Source organism: Myotis myotis, unplaced genomic scaffold, assembly GCF_014108235.1.
Source record: "Myotis myotis isolate mMyoMyo1 unplaced genomic scaffold, mMyoMyo1.p scaffold_m19_p_8, whole genome shotgun sequence".
Taxonomy (NCBI): Eukaryota; Metazoa; Chordata; class Mammalia; order Chiroptera; family Vespertilionidae; genus Myotis; species Myotis myotis.
Window position 1 is genome coordinate 21,626,849 of NW_023416390.1, and position 19,144 is coordinate 21,645,992.

Genomic DNA, 19,144 nt, shown 5'->3' on the forward strand with positions numbered 1-19,144 from the left:
TTCTGAAGTTTGATATTGTCTCAAAATTTAAAGAGACAGGCAGATGGTGAGAGACAGACAGGAGCAGAGGCAAAGCCCGGGGAGAGGTGGGGAGCAGAGAGTGGAAGGGACAGGCATGGGTGCCAGGAGCCCAGCAGTGTCCTCTGGTGGCTGGGCCAGGCAGCAAGGCCTGGGTCTGAGATGCCAGAGAGCTGGGTTTTAGGAGCAGAGCTTCCAGCTTCCTCTGGGGTGGGTGAGCGTGAGGGCAGAGCACTGCTCAGCCCTGGCCTCACTCAGTGTCCCCATGCCACCAGGAAGGGCAGGAAGTCCCTGCATTCTGAGGTCTCACCAGCCCATTTTCCCATCTCAGCTCCTGGCTGGGAGCCTCCAGGAGATCTCTGTCGCAGACATTCCAGGGAGGGGGCCCAGCCCAATGTCAACTGCAGCAGCCCAGGCCTGGGGTGAGAGGAGGGGCAGGGAGGGGACTTGGGGTTCCATTTAAGGCCTGTGTGAAGAGGCAGGCTTTCAGCTACAGGTCAATCAGCTCAGCCCTACTCTGGCACCTCCAAGCCCACCCTTCCCACCCCACTAAGTCAGGCAGAACTCCCTGTTCCCAGCTTACATCCAGACTTCTCTGCCTACACCCCAAATCCAGGCCTTCCCCCAAAGCCCGGGGAAAGAGGCCTCCTCCCAAAGCCTAGCTGGGCCAGTGGAATCTCATGAAAGAGGGTCCTGGCCGCCCCGTGAACAGATGGGGAGCAGGCGGAACCTTCCATGCTGACAAGCAAACTCCGTCTTCTCTCCTGGGCCCTGGGTTTGCCTGCCCAACCCCATAAAATCTGAGTTTACAACATCTCTCCCTTCACAGGCTCAGAAAGCAGAAACAGGGTTGCAGATACACTCCCCCGCCTCCCTCACACCCCTCCCTGCAGCCCCGACAATGGCCCAGCACACTGCTGCCCCAGCCCCACCCTGTCCTGTTCTCCGGCTGATGGGATCCTAGGATGGGAGTCTAGAGACCTGTGCTCTAGGCCAACAGCCTTGAGAAGATCAGTGGCCTTCTCTGGGCCTTGTGGTCCCAAATGGAAATGGGGGGTGGGCAGAGTAGGGGAAATAGTGGGCCAGTTTGCAATGGAGGGCAGGACATGCTGACGTGTACAGAGAGTGAGATGTCTAATGAGATGCCCCTTCCATGCGGGGCTGGAGTACCCCGGGGGCAGGGCCACCCCTGGACTGTAAGGACTCTGCCAGCGCTGGCTTCCCTGGGCACAGAAGCGGTGTCTGGTGACCTTAGTGAGTCAGCCACACAGGTCTGAAGGGCTCCAGGATGATGGAGGAGAACGTCTAGGCTGGGTAAGCCTCTTATCTGCAAATACCTGAAGGGGCCGTCATTATAAGGCGGCACCTCCGTGACCTGTGAAGTTACTGAAGGCAAAACAAAGCCCAGCGGGCAGAAGCCGGAAGGAGGCATGATGAGACACGGGCTGGGGAGAACGTCCCAACAATCACATGTTGAAATCCTGACAAAAAGAAAAACAGGGGTCTGGTACCTATCCTGCCCTGGCCCAGGGCTACTCTGCAGGTACAGGCAGAGGGTGTGAGTGAGCCCCGCAAGTGCAGAGCTCCATGGCTTGTCATGGCGATGACCACCGTTTTCCTGACAAGTGGCAGACAGCCTCGCAAAGCCCTCCCAGCCGCTTCTTGCTGGATTAACCCCTAAGGGGCCTGAGGAAAGGCAGGGGCAGAGGAGGCACTGCCACACCTCCCTCCAGAGCCAGAGCCCAGACAAGGAAAGTGGTCCCAGCCCAGAAGTCCTCCTGCCCCATCCTCTAAGCCCAGAGCCCTGGCCCTGTGACAAGCCCACTCAGCATCAGAGGGCTTTCCTGGCCCTCAGGGGGTCCTCTCCCTCCCAGCCTCCACTCAGCCAAGCTGGCCTGCCAGAGGCACGTCCCAGCCAGAGGGGTGTGGCACATCTGGCTTGGACAGCCTTGGCAGGAGGCCTTGGCCCCGGGATGGGAAAGGCTGTTTGTTGGTTCCTCCCTGCCCACTGGGAGGGGAGCTGGATGGGGGTGGGTGGAGGGGATGATAACCTAGGGGTCCTTCAGCTCAGGGGCTCCTGCTTCCTCACCAAGGACCTTCCCCAGCCCTGCACTCCCCCACCCCCCAGCCCTCTGTGCCCAGCACTAGGACCCCTGGATGACGTGGCAGGAGGGCAGAAGTCTGGGAGCCAGTGAGCCTCATGAAAAAGAGTCCCCAAAACTCAGGCCGAGGACAGCCCTGGAGGGTCATCTCCCCTCTCCCTGCCTCCTGGCCCCCAGCCCTCCATGTCTCATCACCTCAGGTTGAGAGGCCAGGGCCTGGCTGGCATCAGCCATCATTTCTAGGGCGGAGACTTGGACTCACAATGGAGAGGTGGGCCTGCATCTGGGAGTCCCCTGAGCACCTCAAAAGCAAGCTACCCCCAATCCCACCTCACCTTCACATACACACCAATGTTCCTTACCCGCCCACCCACCACACACAATCCCCTAGCCAGCTAATGTTCTGACCGGGGTGTTCTTGGTCACCCCGGGTGGAAAACTCTGAATCACTCTCAACTCCTCCCTGCCCTCCACCCTCCAATCAAACCAGTTGCCAGACTCTGTGAAATTTGCTTCCTAAACATTCTCTCTTCCCTCCTGTGCTTGTTAATTCCACTGCCTTTGCCCTCCTGGAAGCCTTGTCCTTTTTGCCCAGAGCTGTTGCAACAGCCACCAGGACCCGCAATACGGTGCCCCCACACATCCTCTACGCAGCCTCCAAGGAACACAGCTCTCTGAAGTTACTGACACCACCATTCACCCCAAAATGCTCCCATACACCCAGGATACAACCTGCACTCTGTGGAGCCAAGAGGGGAAGCAGCTGGCCCACACCCAGCCCACTTTGCCATCTCAATCCCCCGCACCTACTCTCCAACTCCCTGCCAGGCAGCCACCTCTGAGCCTCTGCTCTGCTTTCCCTCTTCCCAGGATGTCCTTCCTCCCTCCTCGGCTTTTAGCTTCTAGGCATCCTCGAAGGCCTCAGTCCCACTTCATCCCCGCAGGAAGATCTTCCCAGGTACCCCCTCCCCACCACCACTGTCAGAATCAACCTCCCCACCGCTGTCTTCGTTTTTTGTTTCAAAAGCTAAAAGCTCCTGAAAAGATAAACTCGTATATGCCCTTCACCTGGATTCACCCGTTGTTAACATTTTGCCACTTGTGCCTGGTCTCTCTTTCTCTGTGTCTGTCCCCTGCCCCAGTATAATCGTCACACTCGGGGAAATTCAACAACAGCACCATACTATCCAACATTCGATTCTTACTCTAATTTCTCCTTTCGCCCCAACAGGACTCATTCTAGCTGGGTCTTTGTTTTGGTGTTTATTTTGGACTCGGGACCCAATCAAGATCCTGTATTACATTTAGTCGCTGGGTTTCTTTCATATGCCTTAATCCAGGCCCACTATCCCCCCCCCTTTGATTTCTCTTTTATGACATTGATGTTTTGAAGAGTCCCCACTAACTGTGTTGCAGAATGTCCCTCAGTTTGCATTCGTCTGCTCACTTCCTCATGATTCAGGCTTAGCATCCCCAGGCATCCTTTCCTGTCCTCAGTGGCACCTTGGTGCCCCATCAAAGCCCTCCAGGCAATCTGACTCACCTCTGCTCCCCCACATAGCTGGTGACCCCGGGCAAGTTGCTTAACCCCTGTCTGCCTCACTTTACTAATCTATTAAATGGCTAATAATAGTAACACCCATCAGTTGCTGTGAGGATCAAAGGAGTCAGTGCCTGAAAAGCAGTTGGAACAGCACCTGACACATAGTAAGCATGGCCTGTGTTTCATATTGTCATTGTTGTGTGCGCACTGGACCGGCCCTGGGGTGGCCCATGTCTGCAATACTTCTGCTCCATGTCCCCTGTGTCCCAGGACAAGTCTGAAGGAGCGGATCCAATGGAGTTGTTGCCACGTGTCCCCCTGGGTAATTACACCCTGCTCCCACTGACCTGCCCTCCCAGGAGAGAGCCTGGGGTCAGCCTTTCACCAGCTGCAGACACAGGTGTTGGCATTGCTGACTGCAGGAAAGCTCTTTGACTCTGAGCAGGCCTGGCTCTCCACAGGAGGGCAGAGGGTGGAGAGCGGCACTGAGCCCCTCCCACGGGACAGAGGAGCACGTGGAGAGTTGGCAGCCCAGGATCCCATCTGGTGACCAGTTCCTGGACTGGATGGTCTCTCCCCAGCATCTTGCTCTCGCTCTCTGTCTCCCCCTTGGCTCCTTCATAAACTACGTCCCAATATTTCTGAGCCTCAAGTCCTGAGTCCCTTTTTGTGCCCAAAAATGAAATCATCCCCTGGAGGGGGAGGGCTCAGTGGGGGCACAGTCTGAGCCTCATTAACGGGCTGGTGCCGGGAGAGGCTGGCGCTGCTCCTCGCTGACTCCTCACGACGTCCTGCCACGAGGCTGAGGAGTTGCTCTGGGACACAAGGCACACGGGAAGGCAGGGGGGAGCAAAGATTCAAATCCAGGCCTGTCGGAGGCAGGGTCCCAAGTCCCTAACCACGACAACCACCATTTCCCACAGTCTGTCAACAGCGGCCTGTCGGGGGCCTTCTGGAGAAGACCTGGCAGTTACATCTTCTGCCCAAAGGCCAGCGATTGGCCGGCTCGGCCGGCTTAGCCATCCTCAGCCATTCTCACTTCCTCCTCTCGCATCACCAAGTTCTCAGCTTCATCTTTGGATCTAGTTTAAAGCTCATCTCCAAGAGTTCTCTCCTGATTCCTCTGCTCCCTCCCGGCCAGGTTAGGCCCCTCTTGGTAACACCCATCTTATCTTAACCACCAGCCTCAGCACAACACCTGCAAGCTTCTCGAAGGAAGTTGGCGCTCCATGGCCCATTGTGAGATGGATGGACTGGTCCAGGGCTGGGTGCTTAGATGGCTGAATGGCTGGGCGGCTTCTTCATCACAGTCCTTCCCCAGTACCATTCCCTAGCCCTGGCTGCTCCCTAGCAGTCCCCTTCACCCAGCGCTCCAATGCCCCCACCCCACGTCCTTCCTCTTTTCAGGAACCCATCAGCCATGTGGCTTGGGCAGGAATCCCTTTCACCACAGCTGGAAACTGGAACGAGTTGCCCTCACCAGTCACAGAACTGCAGTGAGGGTCAAATGAAACTGTACACAGTAAGGCACAGAGAGGTTAAATAACTTCACACACACACACACACACACACACACACACACACACACACACGCACCATTCCTAAGTGGCAGAGCCAGTATTTGGGCCTGGGCAGGCTCGCTTCAGCATCTGAGCTCTGCCCACCGTGCACGCTGCCTGCACATGCCTGCCTTTCCTGGGCTTTCACATCGCTCTTACGACCCCATCCACTCTGGTCCCACATGCCCTGCCCTGGAGTATCCCAGGATGGACATCTGTAGATGGGGGGCAGCAGACCAGATGCTAGTTCTAACTCTACTTTACTGCATAGCCGTGCACCATGTATGTATAATAAGAGCTGTCATATCTCAAGCTCTTACTGTGAGAGACACTTTTCTAAGTGCATGTGTGCATTAGCTCACTTAACACCCAGCATCCCGCCCTAACCGGTTTGGCTCAGTGGATAGAGCCTCGGCCTGCAGACTGAAGGGTCCCAGCTTCGATTCTGGTCAAGGGCATGTACCTTAGCTGCGGGCACATCCCCAGTAGGGAATGTGCAGGAGGCGGCTGATTGATGTTTCTCTCTCATCGATGTTTCTAACTCTCTATCCCTCTCCCTTCCTCTCTGTTAAAAATCAATAAAATATATTTTTTTTTAAAAAGCCAGCATCCCTATACGTAGATGGGGAAACTGAGGCACAGAGATGTCAACTACTTGCCTAAGCTCACACAGCTACCAAATGGCAAGGCCAGGATGAAACCCAGGCGCCACACTCTGGGCCAGCACACTTCCTCCAAATGCTGCCGAAAACCAGTGCAGCATTTCTCCCTGCCTTTGTGCCTCAAATGTCATTTTAAAAAACTTTGCAAAAAGAGGGTTTATGTTAGACCCTAGTGAGTGACATGCAGCCTGCCTGGCTCCCAACACTACAGTCAGGAGGCCCCGGATGGACATGGCCCTCTCAGGCAAATGACACTCCAGAGAGAGTGAGATTAGGGCCAGACTGGGGTCGACATGACAGGAACTGCACCCCAAGAATCCGGGGGCTCACGAGGACCCTTCTGACAAAAGTGTGTGCTTACTCCTGGGCAGGACACCAACTCCAGGAGAGAGAACACTTCATTGTCTGCAGCTGCAAGTGGCCGCAGGGAATAACGTCCAAGTTTTGTGAGGTCCAGGAAAGTCCAGTGTCCAGCCCGAGGCTACACGGCTTGCTCAGGGCAGGGCCAGAGCTGCACTTAGCCCAGAACTGCCTCATGGCTCTTTCAGCCCCGCCCTAATATGCCCCTTCCCGGTTCCTAAGAGCTGAGCGAGCCCCTCTGAAAGGAAGAGCCTGCAGTCTTAACGCCATCAGCGCACCAAAAACCTCAATTAATAGGCATGTAATTATTTTCTAAATAAGCCATACTTGAATATGTAATGGCAAATGGGAGCAATTGCTAGAAAATCAAGTTATGCATAATATATCCCTATGCTCCTCGGCTAATAAAGTGCTTTTTATTCCTAGAGCTTGTTAACACTATGCACTACAGATACATCACTTGGATGAAAGGTTTGCAGCTGTCCCCATTCAGGGACATGTGCACACATAGACAGACATGCATTCATACTGGGGCACAAGGCCTATCTCTTCCAGGCCATGCCTCAACTTACCTCCTGGAAGCCACAGACCCACTCAGTTCTTGGCCCCAGAACAGCTGGGCAGAGTCTCTGGGAAGTCAGGTGCCTCAGAGGTGGGGCCCTGTCCCGCAACAGCCATCCCAGGGACACCCTCCCCTCACATGAGATCTAGGATATGGGGGATCCCACGAGCCAAACAGCAGGTTTCAGAGTAGGGCAGGGACCAGCATTTACTGAGCACTTACTACGCGCCTGGGCACCTGGTCTTTTGACATACATTACCACTCTCCCTACCCCAGCCATTTAAGATGTGTATTATTCTCCCCACATTACAGATCAGGAAACTGAGGCTCAAGAAAGGAAATGTTTTACCCAAGGCTGCCCATCTGGTAAATGATGGAGCTGGGATTTGAGCCTAGCCCTGCCTGGTGTCAAAGTCCTCTCACTTCCCACCACTAGGTGCTTCTCAGGACAGAAACAGCCCCTGGGAAAAGTCTCCAGGACCTCCACGCCCCCTTTCCACAATTGGTGCCATCTATATACGGCCTGCCACAAATATACACCCACTGAGGCCCACCCAGGAGGGAGGGAGGTAGCTGGTACACTGCCTTGGGCAACTGGAGGAGAGGACAAGAACCTTGACATTGCCAGGACTGTGCCCGGATCTGTCCAGTCCACACACCCCCAAACTCTGGCTCTCCCTGACATGGGGCATCCAGGCACAACCCCTCTGCCAGCGCACTACCTCAGCCTCTTCCCATTCCTGTAAGAAAAGTGCCCACTAGGCTGCACCACAGAGCTGGGGAGGGACAGAGGCTGGGATGGCACTAGGAGAGAGGGTAGGAAAAGTAGCAAGTGGAGGGGCTTAGAGAAGCCCAGTGGCAGCATCCACACCGCCCTGAGTTCCCGGTGCCTCTCCCAGCTCTTGGGGCGGGGGGGAGGGGAGGTTCGTAGCATCAGTAGAGCACTCATGACTGCCTCTCAGCAACTTCCTCCCCTTGTCTTCATTTTGCCCATGGCAACACTGAGGCTCACAAGGGCGAAGCACTGCTCCCGTGGCCTTTCCTCCATCCACAGTAGCACATCACCCCGGGAAGTGGAACGGCTACCCTCCACACACAGGGCTCCCTCACAGACCACCTCATGGAGGGGAGACTAGCGGGCCTGGAGAGTGAACTTGGTCGAAGATCCCTTTTACAGATGTCAACACCAGCCCAGCAAAGCACTGCTGCATCCTCTGTGCAGGACACTCCAGGCTCCAGGCACCTCCAAGCTACTAGTCAGACCCCTCCCCATACCTGAGCCCCAACTCCACCCAGACCCCTTCACGAGCTCCTCCCCCCCCCTCCCTTCTCTGCCCAAGTACACCTGGTTGCCCAAGTCCCTTTGCCCACACTGTCCTCAGCCTGAGCTCCCCTGGCCCACAGAGGGCCCTGCTGAGGACTGGTGGGAACAGGGAATGGGGCAGGAAAGGCCACATCTGGATTCCTGGCCCGAAGCCCCCTCCCCCAAGCCAGCCATCACTCCCTCAGAAACTAACATTAACCTCGGCCAGGGATGACTTCCTCGCCCTCCTGACCCCTGTGCATGCCTTCGCCAAGACAGCCCCGGAGCCCCTCTAAGGGGTCTCCAGCCCCTGCCCCCACCCCTCCTGCAGCAGTAAACCCTCCCAACCCCACTCTGCCCCTAACTGGCCTCAAGACTTTTAACCCTCACCATGTGGCCCCAGACGCTGCCTGCCCACCGCTCAGCATCCTCACCCCAACACATGCCTTCCTGAACCTAGGAACAAGGAGAGAGGAAGAGAACGCCATGGCTGCCTCTGGGGTGGGGGGGGGGGGAGGGTGAGTGAGGGGGGGAGGCTGGGGGGGATGGTTAGGGCCTATGGAGGAAGGGATGGCAACAGGTAGAAGCTGAAATTGGGTCTAGAAGGGATAAAAGTGATGGAATCAGGCAGAACTCTCCCCAGCATGGCTTTTTTCATTGTCAAAGTCAGTATCTCCCTATTCCCCAGGCTCCTACCAGTGCCCCTCCTCAAACTCAGGCTGAGCAACTAAAGGGTAGCAGGAGGGGCAGGAGAGGCTCCAAAAAGAAACACACTTCCTGGTGGCTTCCTTCTTCTTATAGCTCCTGTCTCAACTGGGGGTGAGAGCAGTGGGGTGGGGGTGTACTGAGCTGTAGAACCAGAGCCTGGGCCTGTTGATGGGGAAGGACACAGGCTGAGGGACTGCTCGAGTATGTCTGTCCTTCTGCCCATAGGGGCAGAGAGGCCCCACCACCCCCTACAACAGCCCCCCCCGCCGCCACAATGGGCTCTCAGACGAAGGATAAGGGGGTGGGGGTCAACACCCCAGCTAAAGCAGCCAGACCTACCCAGAGCATGCAGGACAGACAGATCCACGTCATCTTCGGGGGGCCCTGGATTCGGGCCACGTCCAGGGCCTGCAAACGACACTCTTGAGCTCACAGACCCTCGAACAGGCAGAAGAAAGCTCTAAGTCCCAGGCTGCTGCTCCGCGTAGCCAGCATCTGTGGGCCTCTGGCCCTGCCTGCCTCCAGCTCCCCGTCCCTCCTCCTCCCCCCACTCCACCCCCTTGTCCCAGCCTCCTGTCTCCTCCCTCCTCTAGGCTCCACTGGTGGCGGTGGGAGGCAAAAGCCTTGTTTTGCAGGGGGTGTGAAGGAGATAGAGCCAAGGGAAAACTACTAGAAACAGCCACCACCACCACCCCCCCCCCCCCCGATCCGCACCCCCACCCTCAGACACACAAGTCCTGTGAGCCACGAAGCTTCTCCTGCCTTCTGATCTGCTGCTGGCAGGGCTGGAGTCTGTTCTCCTCACTGCAGAGCCCTCCACCCCAACCACTGATGAATGGACAGACAGACATAGGACAGCACAGTCTGCACACCCCGGGGTTGCTTGGCACTGTCCCATCTCAAAGGACACACGCAGGCCTGCCTTTGAAACACACACTCATTTGCACACACTCAGCTACAGGTCTTAACACAAGAGAAACGGAGCCTGAGGCTGCCGGAGAATGGCCCCGCCCCCAGGCTGTGCATTTCATTCCAATTTTTTTTCCCTACTTCTTTTTTTCCTTCTTTCTTTTCTCCAAACATCTGTCCCAGCCCTTCCTGCCCTTCCTAAAGGGAGCCCCGCTCCAGGCTCCCGCGAGAGTCTGTTTTTCTTGACTGTACCCTGGGCCAACATTTGGTTTGCATTTCCCCACTTCCTCCTCCACCTCCCTCTTCCCCCTCCCAGGGCCCAGTTTTCACCTCCCACCACTCCACTGCCTACTTCTCCCCAGTGTCCCATGCATCACCCACCAGCCCTCCCCTCCCCTGTACCCTCCCCTTAGCCCAGGGACAATGGTTGGGGTCTAGAGGGTGGGAAGAAAAGGGGCACAGGATCCAAATGTCTTCTCAGGGAGCTCTGCAGAGAAAGTCAACAAAATCTGCCCCAGCCCTTACTGTCTCGATCCACATATACACATCTCAAAAAACTTTCCTGCCGGCGTTCTGGCCTAGCTGGACCAAGAGAGGGTGGGTGGAGCTGGTGAATCACCAGTTCTGCTTTTTGGAGCTTTCCAGGGGAGGACAAGAAGGCTCAGCCCCACCCCCTTCTGTAGACACACACACACCAGGACACACGGTCCAACTCACATAAACACACAAAAGGCCAAAGACAGGGCCACACCCAGAGTAGGCACTCTGAGACCATTTTCTTGGATGGAGTAAGCTGGCAAGAAAGCGCTCTTGTTTGTGCTCCTATGCAGACACAGGAGAGTGCTGTACGTGCCCCAGGCCACACGTACAACAGTTACATATCCCCTGCCTCTCTCCCCCACTCGCCCAGGAGAGGCTCTGTCCCTGTCTGTCAGCACCACACACAGTGCAACCCCAGGGTTCAGTCTCTACGGCCGGCTTCTCCCCTCAGGGGGACCTGCCCAGCCAGGTGTGCTGGCTCCCAGCCCACAGTCCAGCCAAGAATTCTACCTGGGATGAGAGGAAATCCCCGAGAATGAGAGGGAAGCATTCACACTTGGTCTGGGAAAAGGCTGTGATGTGGTCATGCAGGTGGTGCCCTGCTCAAGGGACTGGCACTCTATTGCCTGGTGATGCTGAGAAGTCGGGAGACACTGAAGCAAGTCTCTCATCTGGTCCTTCCTGGCCAGAGTTAAGAGTCTTTGATCTGATAAAGGGCGCCGGATCAGGGTCCCTTCTCACATCTCTCCAAGTCTTTCTGTAGAGGTATGGAGCTGCCAATGGTTCTGCCCCGCTTCCCTTGCCAGAATCGCAGTGCCCCTTGAGACCCCCACCTAAGCCTGCTGGGGCTCAGCTGGCAGTTTAGCCAACACTGAAATGGACCAGTGTAGCTGGCCCCACAGCCACCTCTGGGAATGTCCACACAGAGACACTCTCACAAACTCTCCCTCTCTGCTGGCTAGAACAGAGGGCAAGCAGGGAGGAGCGGCCTCTAGTGGCCTCTCTGAGAGCGCTGAGCCCACCCCTAAGCCACCATCCCCAGCCCTGCCACCCTCCTCCCTGCAGCTGTCTTGGGAGTTCTGAGAAATCACCTTGCAGCTTCCCAGAAATGCTAGAAAATGAGAGCAAAGACCAAATCACAGTAACACCAACTTGTCTGGCCTCCCACACAGCCCAAGGGGGCCCTACGGCCCCCAGGCCAGCTCCCTCCCCAGTCCTCTCAACTGGAAGTGAGAATGGGAGTGCAAGACCCTGGGTTAGGGGTCCCCTTGAAGGAATCCTGACCCCAGAATGCCTCCACCCCTCTTTTCCAAGACTATGGAGGTCTCTCCTGTATCTTAGCCAATCATTGTTGGAAGTTGCTCCTGCTACCTAACTACCATCTTCCCTGCTGAATGTTCAACTCTGCCACCTGAGGTGTCTCTAACCATATATAATGGCGCTGTTTCAAGCTTGTTATCTATTATTTATCCTTCACAGTCTGGGGTCCCCTCCCCCACCCACACACAGAGAAAGTGTCTTGGGCAAGGACATGTCCCATGTTTTGCATCCCCAGAGCCTGCCATACAGCAGGTTGACATACGTCATTGAAAAAGGAATGAATCAATCTATCAATCAATGGGTCCTAAGGAATTTTTCTACTCTGACCATCTACCATCCCCTCCCCAAACCTTTCTTCTCTTCCCCTCTGGCCCCCTTCAAAGGCTCTTGGGCCTACTTAGCCTGCACACCTTTGCACGGCCTGTAACACCCACTCATCTTCAGCACCATCTCCCACCACCACCCCTACCCCGAGCTCTCTCAAGCTGCAAACTCTCCAGAGGCTCATCCTGGGGTACACACCCCTGCCTGGACCAGAGCTTCACACACAGCAAACATCAGGTACCTGCTGGTGGGCTGGCTGGGTTTTCTGGGCTGAAATCCCTAAGGCCTCAGAACCCACCATTACCCTGTGCCACACCACCCACTGCCCTGGCCATTTCTGCAGCAGGTTTGTGCATAATTCCACTCTCCCCTCTGCACACAGAGCCCTCCCCGCTCACCACCTACTGCCCTCCAGCCCCTGGGTCAGCAGCCAGCTGAAGAAACAGTCAGGACTGCAGACTCTGGGGCTGGCCCTGGGCCCAGAGGCCGGCTGCGCTGAGGCAGCGGGAAGGGTGACTGAGGGCAGGAATGAAGGTGACGGCCTTGTCAGCCTTAGCCTGGCACTTCTCCCTCCTGGCCTCAGTTTCCTCACCTACAAAATGACCAAGCTGCTGGTCACTAAGGTCCCTTCCAGCTCCACCATTTGTGATGCCACAACTATCCAAGGCCAAGGTCCAGCTCCCTCCTATTCATTCTGCCTACCATTTGACACTTGTCCATCAAAAAGTTCTTCCTGTTGTCTAGCCATCTCTTATTGTGGCATCGAGCCTTTCCTCTGTCACCACTGGTCACAGAATCTGAGTGTCACAGAACATCAGAGATAGAAAGACCTCAGGCTCAGATAGTGGTCATGGTCAGGGTAACTAGTAAAGTTCAGAGCCTTCCGGGGCCCGGAAGAAGTTACATGAGAGGAGCAGGCAAGGGGTCTTTAGGGACCTAGAAAGGGCAGGCCCAGCTAAAGGGGATGCACACTCCTCAGGGAGAGCCACCGTGCCATCAGCTACAGAAGCGCACCCCGTCAGATCTTTTGATCTATCAAGAGAAGCCTCAAATCTATATCATCATATGAAATCTTTTCTATAAAATATGAGAGAAAAATGCAAATTTTTAAATGTTGGCGTTTTCTTTTTTTAAACCATTCTGCCTGCCAAATTAAACACGTCTGCCGCGGCGCGGGGGAGGGGGTTGCCTTTGGGGCACCACTCACCCAATCCAGCCCCCTTGTCTCACAGATGACAACACTGCAGGGGAGAGACGGGTGGGCAGGGATTCCCAGGAAGCGTCCAGCTGCCCGGGCCAGGTCTAGCTTGGGGCGGAGGATGAGGGTAGGAGGGAACACACAGAGGTCCAACAAGGACAGGGCTGCCGCAGGGGTCAGGATGAGACCAACTGGCTCCCTAGTGACTCTAGATGTTTTTCCTAAGCACCTGCTGTCCAGTCACTGTCATGCCCTCAGCTTTCTCCTGCCAACCCTGCAGCCCACTGCCTTCCACACTGGGCTGCATGCACCAAAACCTTCCTCCCAGCCAGCCCCAGGTGCCACCCATCAAATAAGGGGGTGCAGAGCTGGCACTGGGGTTCCTCTCCAATGTCCAACTGCAGATATCAAAAGCACGGGACACAGGAATCTGACACCAAAGCACTCGGCAACTGTATCTATACGCTTTTGTCCCCTCAGACTCTGCCACTCTGTCCTCTGCCCTGGGAGGGAGGGGGGGGTTGTGGGGAGGGGGGCGGGGAAACTAGCCAGGCATTTAATGTGGTACTGCACGTAAGCCTCCTACCGGTCCCCAATTCACAAATGCAGCAACTGAGGCGCAGAGAGGTACAGCAACTTGCTCAGAGACACACAGCTAATAGGTGTGAGAATGGAGTCCAGGGCATCTGGCTCCACATTCTGCAGGGACCAAGAATTTCCTATTGCTCCTGTAGCAACACAGTCACCCAGGGCCTAGGAGTTCTGGTCCCGTGTTGTAGTGATGCGTTAGCCAGCTCCCCATTCCTCATCCAAGGGCTGGTGCTGCAGCCTCAGAAAGAAATCAGCTACTCAGGCCCCGGTCTGGCTTGGATCAGGGGGTGATTCCAGGGGGGGGGGGGGGGGGGGACCAGCGGGACACAAAGGACAGTGCTGCCACATGGATCAAGATGAAACCAACTGACTCTCCAGTGACTCTAGAAAAGCCAACAAGAAGAGAAAAACCGTAGTCCTGGCAAGACCTGGGGCCCAGGATTAAGTGAGGACAGGGTCTGGCACCTGCTGCCCACAGGTAAGCCAAGTTACTTCATCTGCTCCCCATACACACTCAGCCTCCAAGCTCTGGATACTCAGAGCCCAGCAGAGCCTCATGTACCGCTGCACAGGACGCTCACTGCACAAGAGTACAGCCAGGATGTGAGTGGAGACTGAAGTCCCATCCATGCTCCTCTCATCAAGCCTGGCACAAGAAGCATCAGACCAAAGCAAGGGCACTTGCCCGAAAGCCCACCAAGGCACCCTATGGGTAGAGGAGGTCCTGCCCCTGGCCCCCATGCCCATTACTGGTGCAAGACTGAGGTCATTGTTCCTCAGTCTGGATGTTCCCTGGCAGGTAAGGCGAGGTTCCAACCAGACCCTGTCTGAGCCTCAGTTCCCCCAGTTGACACAGGAAGGAATATCATTCACATCCCGTTCCCCTTCCTCCCCACACTGGTGGGCCTGTGTGTGTGTGTGGGGGGGGGGGGGGGGGAGTGTCCTGCACAGAGGATGCAGCATCCTGGGTCAGGGGAGTGTCTGGGTCTAATTCCAAAAATTTTTAATAAAATCCTTCCCAGAGTCCGATTCAGTGATCTTGATCTCTTCCCCAGCTCTAATTTCCTGCCTGACTCGGGCCCTCAAAGGCAGGCGGAAGGCCGCTGCAGCTTCTCATCCAGGCCCTCACCGCCAGCCCGAAGCTCAAATCCTGGCCCAGAAGGTTAGGTCGTCCTCTACCTCTGCAAATGAGAGGGGAACAGATTGCTAAGTGGCCTGGGGTACCACTGACCTGGTCCTGCGTGGCCATTTCCCGCTGCCTTTTCTCAAATCTGAAAACCCGGAGAGCGCAGCATCTGAACTCAGAGCCCACTGGAATGTGGATGGGGCTCCATCCCTGCGGCCCACAGCTGCAGCGCCTGCCTCCCAGCCAATCCTGGGGGACGATGCATTGTGCTAGAAGATTTCAAAGCACACTGTGGGTGCTGGCACCTTTCCCCACTGCGGAGTGGCAAAGAGGGAAACTGAGACCCAGGGGCAGTTTCTCATGGAGTGGAAGGATGTTTCCCATCCAGATGATGGGAGAAATGGGTACTGGGAGAAATCCTTCCCTCCCCATTACCCCAGATCAGGCCTGCCTGAGGTCTACAGGAGGTGATCCGCATTGAAAAGACATCATCATAATAAAGATATCCTCGATTCTACTGAACACCTACCATGGAGTAGGCACTTTGGTAAATGCTTTAAAAGCATCTAATCCTCATAACAACCCATTCTATACCAGAGAAAACTAGGGTACAGGCAGACGCAGTAGCTTGTCAAGGTCCACAGCTAGGAAATGGTAGAGCCGGGCAGACCCGCAGACTCGTGCTGCAGCTGGCACTCCTAACCGGAGAGGTGCATTTAGCCCCCTCTCCCAGGACAAGGCCCCTCTGGGTCCCTGAAGGAGAGGACGGGATCAGAAGGCCAGGCCCATTACAGGACCCCAGTCCCTCACTGAAGGCCTCCTGGAGCTCAAGGTCATGCTCTTGGGGTTCTCTCTGCCCCTCAGGGGAGAATTTGAGGTTATGTGTTGTTTTTTCCAGTTCCTTACTCTTTGAGCCAGCTATGCCCCCACCTCTGCCCCCTCCCCCCTCCCCCCCCCCCTCCACACACACACATGCATGCACCCGGAAGGCACTGTCTCTATGATCTCCTCTGCGAGGATCCCAGGGAGAAAGGTGGTCAACCAGGACACCCCACCCGGCACTGCAGGTCCCACCAGACCCCTCAACCACTACCCCAGCTACTGCCCCAACCTGGTGCCCCAGCCCCCATCTTCTTCCCGTCCAGTTCCCGGGTCCCTCTATGCTCCTGAATAGATGGGAATCCCTCCTGACACCCACAGCCCTTCAAGCCCCGTTTCCATCTCACTCTGTTGGTGCCCAGCTTTCATGCTGGGTCCTCAGTGGGGACCCAGGAACTCACCCTCCCTTTCATAGAAATGGGAAGGATGCTTAAGGCCCCCAGGACCCCTGTCCCCAAATCTCCATCACCCTCCCACAGACCCTGTACCATCCTTCAGACTTCAAACCCGGGAGAGGGAGGGCCGTGCGCTGGGGAAAGGCGGCCACTCCCCCTTGTGGATCCCTGCGGCGGTGGGAGCTCTCCGGAGTCCCCAAACTCTGTTGACAGGCAGGCTAACAAGGGTCAAGACGGGCTCTCCGCGGGAGGTGGGAGGATGATCAATGGAAGCCCAGGAGGCAGAGGGAGGGGAATGCCCGTTGGGGTGGGTGGGGCAGGTGCTAGGTGAGGCGGAGAGAGCTTACCTGGCTGCGGAGGCAGAAGCAGAAGCGCAGGGGCAGGAGGCAGGAGAAGAAATACTTGCCCCATCCGATCACGCAGGAGAAGCACCAGCTCAGTCGAGTCATGTTGACGAGGGTGGGTGCCTGGGGCGCGAGGGTCAGGGGAAGAGGACTGGCTGCTGCGGGAGCGGATTTGGGGGTGCGAGGGGGGTGGGCGAGGAGGTAGACAAGAGCCCTGCCCCGGGGCGTCCTGGATCCTCGGCCCGGCAGGAGCAGCCCCAGTGTCTGGACCCCTCTACCCGGAGGAGGAGGAGCGAGGTGGGGGCCCGGCGGTGCGACCCCGACGCGCCTCCATCTCCCCGGAAACCCCTGCGGGAGGAGCTTCCACCCTCCGGGACTTCCTCCGCTGCTCCCTCTCTCCTGCCCTCGTGAGCGTGATGGCCTCCGGCCGGCCTGCTTCTCGGGCGGGCTGGGGGGCGGGCACAGGCACCCCTGGAACTTCGGAGGCGCAGGGAGCGGCGCAGAAGCTGGTCGGGACGGGGCGGGGGCGGCGCCAGGCGTCCACCTGCGGGGAAGGCGCAACGGCGGCGCGAGCCTGGGCAGCGGTGGCAGCATTGTGCTCCCGCTGCAGTGAGCGTGCGTGTGTGCGTGAGTGGATTCCCTCCAGACCGCCCTCCAATTCCCATATTGCTCCCCAGAGCATAATGTGATTAACTGAAATGGAAGCCACTGGCTTCCACGACCGAAGCCAAAATATCCATGGACCCAGGGGTGCACATGGGGAGGCTGAACACCACTGGGCCAGCTGTCCCAACTCGCTGCCAACCTCTGACCCTGCCCACACCCCACTCCTCTGCCTGGATCTCTCTCCAGCCGACTCCAGGAGAGAGGGAGCTCTGAGATCCCAAACACCCCACAGGTTGGAAGGGACCCTGCCTCAGAGGCTGGACCAGCTCAGATGAATGAGAGCTGGACAGGTCACTTCCAGCTGGACAGTCTCCTGCTAAGGGGCATGGGCTTCACTGCCCTGTTCACTTTCTGTGCTGCCTGTGTCCACCATCCTTCTCCTCCTCTGCTGTGCTCAGATGATGTGAACAGAGGCCTCTCGGAATATTGTTTGGGGTGACCGTTTTGTCACCCTGGAACTAAGGAGAGGGAAGAAGACAGAGGTGGGAAAGAGGTGCTGGGCTCTGACTGGAGGGAGAAAGAAATAGACACAGAGAGAGACAAAGACAGAGAGAGAGACAGGCAGGAGACCCACAGACATACCACGGAGAGGTGGAGAGGCAGCCATGAGCTTTGTCCCTGGTTCTGTTGCTGCAGAGAAACTGGGAGGGCAGCCAGCCAGCCAAGCCCAGAGAGGAAAGGAGGGGTGGGGGAGCTGCCAGGGCCTCTTCTGCAGCAACAGGCCACTGGAGCACCAGCCGGGTCCCCTCCCCCACACTCCCACCCTCTGTGGTCTGCACTCCTGGGCCTGGGCCTCCCTGGGCACCATCTCAGGGCCATTTTTCCTAGAAATGTTGTCTTCCTGACCCCTTCCTCAGGGAGGATGGAGACATAAAGACAGCCTCGTGGGGCTGTAACCAGGGGCTCCTTCCTGAGGAGCTGAGGTTTCTCAGCCAGCTGACCCTGACCCAAGCCCGCTTTACCCTAGTCCACTCAGCCCCCACCCCAAGACAGGGCAGTGGGCACAGCGCTTTGGGAGATATTGGGCAGAAACACAGAGAGGGAAAAGGAAGAGGAGCCTGCCAGTGTATAGCTAGAGAGAGGAGAAAGACAGACAGGTTCCTCAGTCCCTAACAGTCCTTCAATAAGGGGGACCCTCTCTCTCTCTCTCTCTCTCTCTCTCTCACACACACACACACACACACACACACACACACACACACGAAGGCTCTGTATGAAAACTGGTGAGGGGAGGGAGGAGGCATCAGGTAAGTGGGGTAGAGTCGAATCTAGACCCTTATTACCCTTATTACTTAAATTGTGGTTTGTGGATCACCAAAGTGAGCCCATCCCTAGCAGGCCCTGCCTTGTTCAGGCCCATGATCTCCAGCAAAGTGCCTGGTGCTGCTGAAGTTGGTTCCAGGCCTGAAGAGGTGGCCTTCTTCCGGTTTTTGGTTTTTGTTTTTGAAGGGGGGCTATCATCTCTACAGTCTCCCCACCCAGGCATGAGAGGAAATGGATTATGATGTGAGACTCAGAAAATGGGTTTTAATCCATAGCAAGTGGAATGAAGTTTAATGGAAAGGAATCACTTGTTGACTTTTTTAAATAGAAGTTCTTCAGATAGATCGGTGGAAGTGTGGCCCTGCCTAGACTAGAGAGCAGGACAAGATGACGTTCTTAAGAGAATTATTAAAGTCTTCTCAGCACTTAGGGCAGTGGTTCTCAACCTTCCTAATGCCACGACCCTTTAACACAGTTCCTCATGTTGTGGTGACCCCCAACCATAAAATTATTTTTGTTGCTACTTCATAACTGTAATTTTGCTACTGTTGTGAATCGTAATGTAAATATCTGATATGCAGGATGTATTTTCATTGTTACAAATTGAATATAATTAAAGCATAGTGATTAATCACAAAAACAACATGTAATTATATATGTGTTTTCCAATGGTCTTAGGCAACCCCTGTGAAAGGGTCATTCGACCCCCAAAGGGGTTGCGACCCACAGGTTGAGAACCGCTGACTTAGGGCATAAAGGCCCTCATCAAACA

At 56.2% G+C, this 19,144-nt stretch overlaps 1 protein-coding gene across 15 annotated transcripts in view; it reads right to left on the reverse strand.

Annotated features, from left to right (window-relative positions):
* Nucleotides 1-19,144, reverse strand: part of TNS1 (tensin 1) — a 222,503-nt gene that overhangs the window by 179,992 nt on the left and 23,367 nt on the right. For 12 of the 15 annotated variants that reach the window (XM_036319699.1, XM_036319706.1, XM_036319696.1 and 9 more), the window contains one exon: nt 9,157-9,225. The exons of the other annotated variants lie outside the window; for them this stretch is intronic. In XM_036319699.1, coding sequence (XP_036175592.1) covers nt 9,157-9,225 — 69 coding nt within the window. Of the gene's footprint in view, nt 1-9,156; nt 9,226-19,144 lie in introns of those variants that run through there. 15 annotated transcript variants of the gene reach the window in all.